Consider the following 15,139-nt stretch of genomic DNA (forward strand, 5'->3'; position numbering starts at 1 on the left):
ATTGATTTTTATATATGATTGATAGTATGATTATGATTTCATGAAATTACATATTGATTTTGTTATATCAGTAAATCGATATGTATTGTATTATTTGCCTGATTTATTCAGTTAAAGGTATACACTGCTTACTGGGCTGTTTAGCTCATGATGAGTTTTATGTTTTTCTTATAGATCCAGAAAATTAGCTTGCTGCGGGATTTTGGTTGGGAGAGCGATTAGAGATGGAGTTAGCTCATTGATTTAGGATTTTCTCAGAATTGATTCAAGACTTTTAGTTTTTTTAGTGTTGACTTTGTCAGACAGTTATTTTCTTTTGAACACTGAGTTTTGATTTGTTATTTGAACTAAGGTTTGATTATTAAATATTAAAAAAAAATTATTTACTTTGTGTGAAGATATCATGATGAGATGCCTTGCATGCTTATGGGAAAAGATTCTATGAGTATGTGGCGGTTGCTATGACCCTCGATTCAAATCTCGGGTCGGGGGTGTGACAGGAAGAGCGGCGGGCGGTGGGCAGACAAGCCATGGATGGTGCCAGAAGGGGGGTGGTGCGGAGAATCCACCGACAAAAGGAGGGTTGGCACGGGCGAAGGACCGGCGGGCATGCCGGGTGGGGAGAGACTGTCGGCGTGCAGGGGGTTAGGGGGGTGCGCGGAGCAGCAGCTGGCGTGTGGGGGGCCGAGGGGGTGGGGGGGCACGGAGGAGAAGCAACCCAAAAAAAAATAAAAATAAAAATAATAAAAATAATAAAATATTAATTTTAGAAAATAATTTGGAAACAACACATTTTCAAAATCATTTATTTAAAATAATATTCTATCATTATTTTAAAAACCTAATTTTTTTCATTACAAAAATAATTTATTTTTAAATATTTTTAAAAATTTTATTTTATTTCTTTTTTCATTATTTTATTTATTTTTTATTTTTATTTATTCTTATTTTTTTTATTTTTAAGCATTTTTTAAAAATTATTTTTAAAAGTAATATTTTATTACTATTTTAAAAAATTATTTATTTCTTCCTTCTCTTTTATTTCAAAATAGATTTTTAAAATAATAATAAATTATTAATTTTTAAAAATATTTTTTAAAAAAATAATTTAAAAAATAATTTTTAAATTTTTTTAAAAAATAATATTTTATGTTAAAAATAATATTTATTTTTAGAATAATACTTTAAAAATATTTCTTTTTTTCCCTTCTCCTCCTGCACTCTTTTGGTTAGGCAATTTTAAAAATAAAATTTTATTATTTTTTAAAAACCTTCCTTCTTTCTTATCTTTTAAAATTAATTATTATTATAATTAGTTTTTCAAATTATTTTTAAAAATAATATTTCATCATTATTTTAAAAATCTATTTTTTATTAAAAAAATCTTCTATTTTAAATTTTTTAATAATTTTATTATTATTTTGAAATTTTTTTTTCTATCCTTCCTTATTTTATTAAAATTATTTTTCAAAATAAAAAAAAAAAAAGGCTATGTAGCAAGAGTGAGTGGAGGGCCTCGCAATTTTCTTTTTATTTTTTCAAATTATTTTTTAAAAATAAAATTTTATTAATTTTTTTATTTTTTTCATATATATTTTAAAATTATTTTTTAATATTAATATTTTATTATTATTATTATTATTATATTATTATTATTATTTTTTTTTCTTTTCCTCCCCTCTGTACGCCCAACACCCCCTCCTGCGCTCTTTTGGCTAGACAATTTTAAAAATAAAATTTTATTATTTTTTAAAAATTTTCTTTCTTTCTTTTTTTCACGTATTTTTCAAAATTATTTTTTGACATTAATATTTTATAATTATTTTTTAAAAACTTTTACAAAAATAATATTTTATTATTATTTTAAAAATCTTTTTTATTACAAAATACCTTTTATTTTTATTTTTTATAATTTATTATTATTATTATTATTTAATATTTATTATTATTTTTATTATTATTATCTTTATTTTATTTTTTTTTTCCTCTCCTCCTCCTTCCCCGGCACGCCAACCACACCCCCCCCCCCCCCGGCAAACCCCGGCTGCTCCGCGCACCCTACCCCCCACCGCACCCCGCCCGTTGCATCTCCGGCACCACTCCCGCCCCCCCGACCATCTGCGCCACCCCCTGCACCACCCCCTGGCCCTCCGGCGAACCCGCACCCCGTGCCCTCCGTGGCCGTCTCCATCGCCGCCCCCATCCACCAGCACCGCCTCCCTCACCCACCCCACCAGTCCCCCGCAACCCACTCCCGTGACCCCCTGCGCTGCCTTCTAGCCACATGCACTGCCCGCCGGTCGCCTATGCGGCCCCCTGACCACCCGTATCGCTCCCCTTGCACCCAGCGTGGAGGAGAAAAAGGAAATTGCGGGTGGGCTCGTGAGTCCAGTGAAATCGTGGGTCCACAGGGCGATTTCACTGAAACCACCGGTTCAAGTGGTGATTTCAGTCCTATCTACCTCATCCGGTGGGCTTGAAGCAGGCTTAAGTGGCCGTGCAATTTCGGACGGGGTATTTTTGGAAATAAAAAGTAAAAAAACAATAAAAAAAAAAAATCCCATCTCGGACGCCACTCAGCCGGCCCTCTCGTCTCCCTTCTGTCCGACCGCTCTATGTCCTCTTCTTCTCTCCTCTCCTCTTCGCCGCCGGCGCCACCGCCTCCGCCACTTCTCTGCGGCGCCCTCACCCGCCTCACCGCCGCTCGACGGCAGCCTCTCCTCTCTTCTTCAACGCGCTCTCCGCCGATCGCCAGGGCTAATGTGAGTTCTCTCCTCCTCCTCCTCTTCTCTCTCTCTCTCTCTCTCTCCCGTTGCGGATAAAAAGGAGAGACGTTTAGAACGAACCTGCAAAAGTAGCCCCTAAAAAGACACACCAGTTACCGGAAATCCAGCTAGGGCGTGGAGCGGTTCCACTCTGAGGGTGGTGTCCTTTTGGGTGCATGAGCTATTTTTAATACAACCCTCCCAGCCCCAAAAAAACCTCACCTTTCTGGAAAGAGAAGCAACCAACTTTGTGATGAGTAATAAGAAAAGTCTCTCCTTGTGGAAAGAAACAGCAAGCACGAATAGATTAGACTGACAATCTTTGTCAAAAATGACGGTCCTTTTTGGAAAAATAAAAACATCGTATGCACAGGGGTTATCTTTCTTTCTAAAATTGGCAGGCTTTTGTGGATCGGAAAAATAATGGTTCCATTCTTTTTTAGATTCAAACTGGACTTCGTTGTGTTGATGCCGATGCCAATGCTAATGCGTGCAAGATGACGTTTTGGAGGGCTGGTGGCTGTAAATTATGGATCAGTTTAAGCTCGAGCAACCGAGAGAGGGGAGAGGCTCTGCGAGCAGTGGGAGGAAGCAATGATGATGAAGGACAAGAGGAAAGTGGTGATGAAGATGTTGAGGATATCACTGATGATGCACTTCGGGCTACAATCAGAAAAAGCAAGAAGGTTTTGGCAATGCAGCGGAACCTACTTCGGCAGGTCTTGTTTCGAACATGTGGCTTTTCACCAAAAAAAAAAAAAATCTGTAGCTAAAGTTTTGCATAGGTTTGATATCGAGATGAATTAAGAATTCTCTTTCACATGTGATTGTTTTGCTTGGAAATCTGGATTTTGATATTTGCTGTGTATCATGATGCAACAGGGCTCATGCTTGCGGTTGCCCAGATCTTGCCTATTTGAAATTTTATAATATAAAATAATTTGGAGTAAGCCATGACTGTGACTATAATTCCCTATTAGTTGTGGCTTAATCCTAGGAAGAAATTCTTAAAGATGGTTGAACTAAATCACCAATGGCTTCCTAGGATACCCGATTCAAATTAATAACTAGTAAGGTCAAGAAATCTTGGATGTAGTCATGATAATGTCGACGCTCAAGGAAATCAACTCAAAACCTGCCATAGCATGTTTTTTATCAATTTCTAAGACTTCTTCGATAATGTTCATTGAAACCAACAACCAAATTTGTAAAGCTAATATATAACAGCTAAAACCTATGCAACATAAAAGCATAGTCAAGTAAGATCAGGACAGGCTGAAAGGGGAGAATGCCAATAGTGATGAACTTAAGAAAGTGCCTAACAGCAATGGGTGAGAAACTGTGACACTAGATATATGATAAATTCTTAAGAAAAATTCCACCAATTAATAAAACTATATGCACCTTAATATTTAGAATTGCCTATTGTCACTTAGCTTCTTCAAAAAATAATCCCTGATCATTCATTATCTTGTCATACAATTCTCTCACATCTGAGTTTCATGAATGTAAACAAAAATGCCACACATAAACCCAATATAACTTATTTTCGATTGATGAAATAATGCTAATTCTTTTATCCAAATAAGGTTCTTAATTCCTTATTGATGTCACTGCATTATTTTTATCTGTTAAATCTGACATTTTTCTACCTACAAAAATCTGAAATTATTTATTTTCTTTGTTTCATTTTGCATTAGTTGCAACCTTTCTTGCATTTTAAATCTTATCTCTTGTTCTTTATCAGAACAAGAGAGTTTCAGATTTGTGATGGATGTTAGTCTTCTCTACATGGTGCAGATTGTAGAAAGAAGGAAACTTGTTTCATCTATAAAGGATAGTGTTGTTAACACAAAACAGGAACCAGATTCTAATAGTTGGAGTGATAATTCTTTACCAGATGCAGATGTAGGTGGTTCTTTCTCAAATCTTAATATAGATTCGGCTGGTGCAGAGCTTCATAGAACATACAACACTGGTAGTTCTTCAGACCGTTTCACCCAATCAGCTGAAGTTGGTAGAAGTGAAAGTCAACCTACTACTCCTAGTGAAGAATCATTTTATGAGGAGGAGGAACCCAAAGATAGTTTGGAAGTTCGTGGATTATTAAGAGAAGGTAATTTGGAAACACCTCAGTCTGAAATTATGGCACCAGTTCTCCCTGAGGCCTCTGAATCTTATAATGTCAAAGACAAGAAGCATGAGGATGTGGCGGAAGCAAATGTAGATGTTTTAAGTGAAGAACAAGAGGTGGCACCTGAGAAAGAATACTTGGATTCTCCTCCTTTGGCTGGGGCAAATGTCATGAATGTCATTGTAGTAGCTGCAGAATGTGCTCCTTGGTCCAAAACAGGCATTTACATTTCACTTTAACTTGATGAATTCGTCAATCTTTTGGTATTGTATGCAACTTTCTTGATCAGATGTCTTTCTTCTGTTTTGTAATCTCTCTCTCTCTCTCTTTTTGGTGAAGTCATTTTGCCTAGAAAAATTCATACCTCTCTATCTGTACTAGTGATTACCGACAATTTTGTATAGGTGGGCTTGGTGATGTTGTTGGGGCTCTACCAAAGGCTTTGGCTCGGAGAGGACATCGTGTTATGGTATATATTGCCATCATATATCATCTCTTCATTTCAAATTTTTTATGGCATGATGCAAAATTTTTTCCTTTACTATCCTTTAGTCCGATAGGGGTTTGCAGCTATATCAGAAATTTATGAATCTGAACACTAAGTTCAGAATAATTCTAACTTGGTTTTCTGGATACTTGAAGTAACTGGACTTGCTGGTCTTGTGCTTTTTGATGTTAAAGCTTGTTGTGAAGAATGAATAGCTTATTGATTATGTTAACATTTTTGGACAATTAATGAACTAGGTATTGCCTTATAGGTAGTGGCACCAAGGTATGGGAACTATGCTGAAGCCCAAGAAGTAGGAGTACGGAAAAGGTACAAGGTTTATGGGCAGGTAGATATTTGTGCCATCATGATGTTGTAGTTAAACTGCCTCATATTATTTATATTGCTCTAATATCTTGTCATACAGGACATGGAGGTAACCTATTTTCATGCCTACATTGATCGTGTGGATTTTGTTTTCTTAGATAGCCCTGTTTTTCGTCACATTGAAAATGATATTTATGGTGGAAACAGAATGGTAAATCTTCATCCATCCTTTTATGATCCTATAAGATATTCACCCAAGTTCCTCTACCAAATATTACTTTGAAATACACATGCTGTATTAAACTGCGCTAGCCAATTGTCATCCCAAAAATTATCTCAATTTATATATTGAATGCAGGACATTTTGAAACGGATGGTTCTATTCTGCAAGGCAGCTGTGGAGGTATATTCCTAATCTTTGGACGGTCATCATCAGTCATCATATTCTGTGAAATATCTAATATCCTTGCAGATGATAATGGTGTCAAAAATTCAGTGAAGATCAAACATTAAGGATTTTGTGAAACAATTGTATGTAAAATTGTTTAAAAAAACTAAGCTCCAAGTATAAAGCATTCTTCCTATAAGTTATCCACTTATGTTGGACTTCATGCATTCTAGAAGTCAAAGCAAGACTTAGCCATTGATGAGACATTCTTAATGATGCTTCCCTGGAGATATGGTTAAGATTGGATAGCTTAAAGGGTAAGGATCAAGAATAGGATTTTCACACATTACCCATATGGAGTTGTGTTCTTAGAATAATCCTCCTGAAGCCAGTAATCTCTCTGTGTTTGTGTGAACATGATAAAAATGTCACCTCCAGGTTTAAGCACAAAATCTCTCCCAAGTGCATGCTCAAAGGAGAGCGGGCTTAATGACAACCAATGGAACCTAAGGGTTAAGAATCTAGAATAGGATTTTTACCCATTATCCCTTATGGAGTTGTATTCTCAGGATAATCCTCATGAAGCTAGTAATCTCTCTCTCTCTCTCTCTCTCTCTCTCTCTCTCTCTCTCTCTCTCTCTATATATATATATATATATATATATATATATATATATATATATATATCTGTGCTTATGTGGACACAGTAGGAATGTCACGTGCAGGGTTTAAACCTAGAGTCTCTCCCAAGTGCATGTTTAAAAGAGAAGGGGTGCCTTATGACAACCAATGGAACCAAATCCTGTTAGCATGCACTAGTATCCTCAAGGAAAGCATGGATACACCAATGTCCTCTATGACAAAGCCATCCTCAATCTATGATTCTTTAGTTACCTTTAAATATGCATGTAAATCAGTTGAATAACATTGAATTGAATCGATATTCCTAAAAGTTATTGTTTCCTTAATAGATTAGGCTGGTAACTCCGTGTTGAATTTTAAATACATTCCAAATTGATATTCTTCAAAACATGTTTATCTCTCTATTACACTTGCTGATATTCATACAGTGTAGAAACCAAACTTTTATCTTCCATGCCTTATGTCAGGAGCCTTGATGCTTGAATGTTGAATTAGAAGGCTTGTTCTAGACCTGTTTGAATGGATTCAGTGTTTATACCTATCCATCTGAACCTCATAGAATAAACATTTTTCCATTTTTATTATTAACTATACTAAGACAAAATTTACAATTTTCAAGTTCTAACAAGTAAGACCCTTTTAAACAACCATACTATGAGGACTTGTGCAGGCATGTGCTTATTCCCATATTGGTTGTGTGCTGGGGAGGTCTTGGATACCTATATAGGACCAAGAAACCCAAAATATACCTTTTAGCTAGCTTTTGGGATGAAGTCCGGGGTTGTTTTAAATGATATCAAAGCAGATTTTGCCCATGGCCGATATTGGCTAGGGATTATTGCAGCATAGGATCTCTTGGGGCTGACCATGAACTGATCATGGTGCGCGGCTGTGTTTGAGATGTGATTGTATTTGAGCTTGGACCCTTAGGCTGGGCTTAAACAGGAAAGTAAGTGAGGGCTTGCCAAGCATGTGTTGGATCCTACATCAATTGTGTGCTGAGGAGATTTTGGATGTAGGGCCAAGGAACCAAATAATACTATCTGGCTGTCTTTTTGAGGGAGGTCCTGGGCTTTTGCGCATACGTTGTTCACAGTTTTAGTAATGGAGTTTGGGAATTTTTGTTCTTTTGTTTAACCTTTCTAGTTCATTTGTCATCCTTCTCCCATGGTACCAAATACCTTCTATGACTTTTGTTTTGTCACCTTGTCAATGGTTGCTTACCATTGGCTGAGGCATGGGTGTTTTTTACTTATTTACTCATTTTTCGTCAAATGGCACTTCTCTTTACAAATTGATTGCTTTCATAATTTGTTCCTTATAAACAAAATAACCAGTATGCCTTTCCAGGAGTTTTATATTATGACCAATTTTGTCTTTCTTTTCTCATTAAATATGTAAATTGCGTTTGTCTACTAGTTATGCTTCTATCTAGCAAGGTTCGAAGTTTCAGCTGAAATGGATCCATTTCTGCTTTTGATCGAGTGTCAACAATTTTGGCTGATACCGACCAAAACTGCTTTTCTTTTTTTAATTTTTTGTTTAGTAGGTATATTTGTCAAAAAATTTCTAATATTTCTCTAGAATTTATTAAATTATTCAATATCACATCTAACCAAGGATCTAATGATTTAATTTAAATTATTTTTGGCTAAATTTTGTCGTCATGATGGGCTAGATGCAACATTATAGTCTCTTTGTTGGTTATGAAGTATTATATGTTTCCATGCTTGTTTTTCTATTTAAATGAGTTTTTCTTTATCATCTTTTAGAATAACTTGATATATGAAAATGAATATGTGAAATAAAATAAGTTTTTATTTGGATGAATCTTTTTCTTTATAAAATAGATTGTTAATATGGATGATAATGAAACATTCTCAGATGAGTTATTAAAATAAAATAAAATGACAAGCACTTAGAAAATGTTTAATCAAATGCAAAAATTAGAGAAAATATGGAAATTATAAACAAAAGAGAAAAGTGTACAAAAAATATGAAATTTTATAGAAAGTGTAGGATGATTATGAAAATCAGCTAAAATGATTATGTAACTTATGCATTAAGCTTTAAAGCAGTTCAGTTTCAACCTGAAAATGCCCAAACTACTGAAAGTTTGATCCTGAATAACCTGAAACACAATGAAATAGTATGATAAATTGCGTTTTTCTTACTTTTATAATTGTTTGGATTTTGTCCTGATTATTTTGACTGAAACTCTGAAACTTGGAGCAGATCTGCTGAAACCACCAAAACTGCTAAAACCAAAACCCTACCTGGAGGACCAAAACCGAGTTTAAAATGTTGCTGTTTAGGATGATGGTAGTCTAAAAATATGGGATATGGATCATTTAATCTTTTTAATTGTTAATTTGTCATCTGAAAAAGATAAACCAATTGTTTCAGGTCTGTTGGCATGTTCCATGTGGTGGTGTCTGCTATGGAGATGGAAATCTGGTTTTCATTGCAAATGATTGGCACACTGCACTGTTACCTGTTTATCTGAAGGCATATTATCGTGACCACGGACTGATGATTTATGCCCGATCTATTCTGGTGATACACAACATAGCACACCAGGTATGTCTCCTAATCCTCAATGGTTTTCATCATCAAATCAAACTGTATATCATTTCTGGAATTTCTGTGTTTTATTCATGAGCATGGTCATCTCTTCATGTGAAGCCATTAAAACAGCTCTTAAAACATATGCTTGCTAATCAAGCCAACGGTTAAAACTGAATAAGGAAAGCAAAAAATAATTAATGCAAAAAAAAAAAAAAAATAATAATGGTGATGATTGTATTTCAATAGTCCACTGAGTTCTGCATAGGAAAGTAAAATGTTAGATTTCACATAATATACATTGAATGCATGGATATAAGTGTCCCATATATGCAGTCATCTAACTAAAGCAAGGAGCCTAACTAGCAAACCCATCCTGCAATATGGATAATGAAGACAGAGGATGTGTTAAGGTTCCATCAGAATGATTACTAACAGTGCCATTATAGAAATTGTTTATTTATAACTCTCTTAGGAATGACATTAAATTTGTGGGTGGTGCTGCCCTTATCCATGACCCCTTCAGAAGAATACGTGGCTAACATTTTAGCTGATCAACTCACTTAAATCAACCTACATGCACCTTAAAAACATAAACATAGTTCTTTTCACATATCCCAAAAAGAATCTGCTGGTCAAGTGCCCTCCAAATTCACCTTATATCGGGCTCTAATCCATTCTTTGTTCTGCCAAACTTAGAATGATATATATTGAAATCTGAAGACCTTAGACCCAGCTCATCCCTTTGATTTCTAAAATATAGGATTATGGTCAGAATGGCCTCAGAAGGCCAGCAGGGTTGGTCAAAAGGAAGTGCAACTCTTTACTCATCAATGGAAAGAAATTATCTATAGTAGACATCCTAAGAATCCACCAGAATATTGCTGAAGCACATAATGAACTCTTACTCAGACGTGCTTTATTCTTACAGATGGGACTTTCACGGATTGACACACCACAATGTGGAGCATGAACCCTTCACTGCCAGCTGCCTAGCTCAGCAGCATAGCACAAAGAATACCAAAATAAGTATTTCCTCTGTCATCTAAGTGCCTGCTCAGATTTCATTAGTGTTCCATCAGAAGTCATCCAATCAAAGGATCATCGTTCTTCATTTTTGGGGAAGACCCAGTAGGTTTCCTAGTACTGACGTTTTACCGCTAATGTTGTTTCTGTAATGTTTTGGATCGTCTTTCTGCAATTTGGGCGTTGCAGCATCTTTTAATTCTTCTTCTTCCTTTCTTCTTTCCTTCTCTTTTTCCTTGTGTCACGGCCAAGAATCACATGCAATTTTTCCTTTGGTTCTCTTAAAACACTTCTTGACTTAGTTCTTAAGACAGTTTCATAATGGACACCCTACGGTTATACACATTTTTAGACCTTTTTTTTTCATGTAGATAAAGCATCTACATATCCTTAAAATGTGAAGTTCTTGTTGAATGGTCATTTAATTTGGACTTTGAGTAGCAAGTCATTTTGTCCTAACAAGAACTTCATCTGTTTGTCAACCAATCCGTCCATTGGAAAAAAATCTGTCTTTACCTATGATCTATTAGAATTTTTAACATTCTCATTCTTTGGTTAGTTAAACATTGGGCTAGCTATATGAGGGTAAACATGCCACCCGTGGAAACTTTCCGACCTAGCTGCTTGGTCTAACATGATAGTGAACAGATCAATCTTTTATTAGCATGAGTTCATGGATATAGAAATAATATTACATAAGTAGGATTCCAAAAGAAATACTTTTTAAGTTGCTTTTGTAAGAGACAAGTGATATAACAGTATTCTGAAAACCGTGCTATGGATGCTCAAAATGGAAGCCACCACCAATAAATAACAAAAATTTGATCATTGTCATTATGATGGTTAATATGTTTTCTGGCATCCTGTGTGTTGCTTCTTAGCTGTTCTATGTATTATTCTCTTTATTATTGCTGTCATATATAAAAATTACTAAAGAACTATTATAGCTAATAGAACATCCAAACGAGAAGCTTTAAGATAGGTTTTAATTGTCAAGATGTTAACTAATTTTGCCCTAGATATATTATGTTAATTCAGATTTCTTATCCAGGGACGTGGTCCGGTAGATGACTTCTTCTATGTGGATTTACCGGGTAACTACATGGACTTTTTTAAACTACATGATCCTATTGGAGGTGACCATTTCAATATTTTTGCGGCTGGTCTGAAAACTGCTGACAGGGTGGTCACGGTTAGCCATGGTTATGCTTGGGAGCTGAAAACACCAGAAGGTGGTTGGGGCTTGCATGGGATCATTAATGAGATTGACTGGAAATTCCAGGGCATTGTAAATGGAATCGATACCAAAGGTTGGAACCCTAAATTTGATGTACATCTAAAATCTGATGGTTACACCAACTATTCACTCGAATCTCTGCAAACTGGCAAGGCCCGATGTAAGGCTGCTCTGCAGCGAGAGCTCGGCCTGCCGGTCCGTGACAATATTCCTGTCCTCGCTTTCATTGGGAGGTTGGACCATCAGAAAGGTGTCGACCTGATTGCAGAGGCCATGCATTGGATTGCTGGTCAGGATGTGCAGTTGGTTTTGCTGGGCACCGGAAGACCAGACCTTGAAGATATGCTGAGGAATTTTGAGAGGCAACACTATGACAAGGTTAGAGGATGGGTTGGATTTTCTGTGAAGATGGCACACCGAATCACAGCAGGTGCTGATGTCCTACTGATGCCATCAAGATTTGAGCCTTGTGGTCTGAACCAGCTCTATGCCATGATGTATGGGACAGTCCCTGTGGTGCATGCGGTTGGTGGCCTTAGAGATACTGTACATCAGTTTGATCCTTACGCGGAGACAGGTCTTGGGTGGGCCTTTGAGAGGGCCGAGGCAAATAGACTGATCGATGCACTGGGAAATTGTTTAAAGACATACAGAAATTATAAGAGCAGTTGGGAGGGGCTTCAGAAGCGAGGGATGATGCAGGATCTCAGTTGGGATAATGCTGCTTATCGTTACGAGGAAATACTTGTGGCTGCCAAGCATCAATGGTGATTCAACAAAGCATGTTTTCTCTGGTTCTCGGCTTCTCGGTCTGCACCTATCTGCCACTGATTCGGATGTTAAAAGGGATGCCACCAGCCAGTCGCACTGTTGCAGGTGAAGTTTGCAGGTTGGCCATCTTTTTTGCCTCTCTTCTTTCATTATGAGCAAGGGGGAATTCACCACCTGCTTAGATGTCTGATAATTTATTTCCTCAATTTTTTTGGTAAAAATCAATTCTCTGTAATTGTGACTGTAAAATTGTCTGAAGATTGTAAAAACCCATTGTTCAACCATGCGTGGACTTGATGGTGGATCCATTTTGTTTCAATAAAACTTGCATTAAACTGTTTGAGTCGTGTACTTAGTAAAATATTCTATCTGTTTGAGCTGTGTACTTGGGTATGTGTTGATGGGAAAGTTTGCTGGTGGCATTCCTTTTCTGCTTATATGGCACCTAAACGTAGAAGTTATCTTGGCCATTAGCTTTTAGGAGCCGAACCAGCCTCCACCTTAACTTTAAGGCAATGCAAACGCCATTTTGACGGAGGTTCATAAAGTGTTGTATGATGGCAGTTGGTCGTTTTGCATGTATTTATTCATAGTGAATTTTGCATAGAAACAGATCTAGTTAATTGTTGATTAATAATTTGTTGGCATGAGCCATCTATGTGTGAGACAGTGCTATACAAATTTAAAATACATGATACATATTTAGCGAGTGTGATGCATATTTATTGCATGCTCAAAACATATATTCTAAAATCCAGTACATATTTGTTTAGATGGCTACGCTCTTGACCTACGGACCTAAAATCGTCAGGGGACTCCTAGACATATATCATTATGCAGCAATGATAAATCTATTTCTCTTTTTGCAAAATCAATAATGCGATGGACTTGCGTTGCAAAATCCACTTATTCATACTTCATAAATGTGTTCTTTTCTTGCCTCCTGTTTTCTTTTTTTGAGTTGATGAAGGATTGGTTTAATATTAAAAGAGAAACCATTGATTGTTTCTGACATGGTATATCTTTGTGCTTCAAATCTAGGATTAAGTTGGGAAGGAAAAAAAGGTTAAGGGTTTGTAACAATATTAACTGAAAATAATTTTTTGGATTTTCTCTATCCTATGTAAATATCCAAAATCTCTCTTAAGATGTAATTAATATAGAATTGAACACATATCTACATCGGTCCTCACTAGGTCGAAACTTCATTATATTCTATTTAAAAGACCATTTCATTAGTTAGCCGTAAAGAACAATGCAAAGGCATCTATCGTGTGATCTTAAAATTTTGGTCTTCAAATAAAACATCTCTTGTTTGTGGCACTTTATGGTGCACCCTAGGTGTGGACTTGATTAATAGATGCACTGACCATAACTCATGGCAAAAGGTAAGCCCTTGTTTTTAAACAAAAATCATATCGAGCTGGCACTATAAAATATCATATGGGATGGGCTTTATAACGTGCCACGTGTCTTTTAATATTAAATTTAAAGAATAAATCTAAAAATTAAAATTTTTTTCTATTGACAGAGTTATTAATCCCATGATTAAAACATTCTCTTTCTTCCTTATTTTCAGTATATAGCAATACATACTATATAACCATATGATACACATTAAATATATAACTACGTGATACATATTATAAATTTTTTTGATACACATCCAACAATGACTCAATGCACACTTACACTTAAATTGATACATAGTTTACCGAACTTAGTATTCACTAATACATAGTATATGACTAGTTAATATACACTTAGCAAAATATTCATCCAGCATCTCTAGATAAAGCGATACATAGTTTTCAAAATATAGCATTCATCAGCACACAATATATGAGCAAATGATACACTAAATGGTTTATTGATATATACTCTAGGCTTTTTTAATACACACCCAGCAATGATCCAATATATATCTCGAGGTCCTTTCTTCTTTTTCAAATTCTTCTTCTTTTTTAAGATCTTTGCGTCTAAAAGTTCACGAAAAGTACATATCATTTTACCTAAAGATGTGTATTAAGACATCGGATGAATATTTTGCTAAGTATGTATCAACTGAATATATACTATATTGTAATGAATACTAAATTTGATAAATTATGTATCAATTTATCTGTAGATGTGTATTGAATCGTTGCTCAGTGTGTATCGAAAAAACTCAGTATATATTAACAAGTCATATAATGTGTATCATTTGCTGATGTGCTGTACACTAATAAATGTTATATTTTAAAAATTATATATCATTTTATTTAAAAATATGTATTGAAACTTAGATAAATATTTTACTAGATATGTATGAACTAGTTATATTCTGTAGTGATGAAACTAAATTTTTATAAATTATTAATCAATTTAACTATAGATATGTATTGAATCGATATATTTTCAAAAAAAATTATAGTATATATTATCTGATTATATATTTAATATGTATCATATGATGATATAATATATATACCTACGTGCTGAAAATGTAAAAAAAAAAAAAAAATACTTTAATCACCAAATTATTAATTTTGTTAGTAGAAAAGTCTGACTTTTAAATTTATTTTTTAAAATTAATACTAAACAAAATATGGCATACTATGAAGATCATCCCATATGATATTTGATATTTTATACTGCCTGCCCCATTTAATTTTTATTCTTTGTTTACTGCTGTGTAATCTTTTCTTTTCTTTTTTATTTACCTGAGAAAATCATCGTCCGCTTTAGTGGGTAGGTGCCAAAATGAATGGAAAACAGTATCCATGAAGAAGACCTTTCAAGAGATTGCATCTCTGAG

General features: G+C 35.2%; 1 protein-coding gene across 2 annotated transcripts; it reads left to right on the forward strand.

Annotated features, from left to right (window-relative positions):
- The first annotated feature begins 2,209 nt into the window (after nucleotides 1-2,209).
- On the forward strand, nucleotides 2,210-12,682 carry LOC105042381 (granule-bound starch synthase 2, chloroplastic/amyloplastic). Of its 2 annotated transcripts, XM_010919557.4 has the most exons (9): nucleotides 2,212-2,762; nucleotides 3,209-3,484; nucleotides 4,566-5,118; nucleotides 5,304-5,368; nucleotides 5,658-5,735; nucleotides 5,814-5,924; nucleotides 6,072-6,116; nucleotides 9,150-9,323; nucleotides 11,386-12,682. In XM_010919557.4, exons 1-9 carry the CDS (start codon nucleotides 2,616-2,618, stop codon nucleotides 12,340-12,342), a joined length of 2,406 nt encoding a protein of 801 aa, XP_010917859.1. In that variant the 5' UTR covers nucleotides 2,212-2,615; the 3' UTR covers nucleotides 12,343-12,682. The 2 variants fall into 2 exon arrangements, with proteins under 2 accessions (XP_073109643.1, XP_010917859.1); XM_073253542.1 differs by lacking the exon at nucleotides 5,814-5,924 and having other exon boundaries at nucleotides 2,210-2,762.
- The last annotated feature ends 2,457 nt before the right edge of the window (nucleotides 12,683-15,139 follow it).

Source organism: Elaeis guineensis, chromosome 3, assembly GCF_000442705.2.
Source record: "Elaeis guineensis isolate ETL-2024a chromosome 3, EG11, whole genome shotgun sequence".
Lineage (NCBI taxonomy): Eukaryota > Viridiplantae > Streptophyta > Magnoliopsida > Arecales > Arecaceae > Elaeis > Elaeis guineensis.

Bases quoted from the DNA above. Each gene is read 5' to 3' on its own strand.
- LOC105042381 (XM_010919557.4), top strand. From the start codon at position 2,616: ATGTCCTCTTCTTCTCTCCTCTCCTCTTCGCCGCCGGCGCCACCGCCT. The intron at 2,763-3,208 runs GTGAGTTCTCTC...ATTCTTTTTTAG, and splicing joins CGCCGATCGCCAGGGCTAAT to ATTCAAACTGGACTTCGTTG. The intron at 5,119-5,303 runs GCATTTACATTT...AATTTTGTATAG, and splicing joins TGCTCCTTGGTCCAAAACAG to GTGGGCTTGGTGATGTTGTT.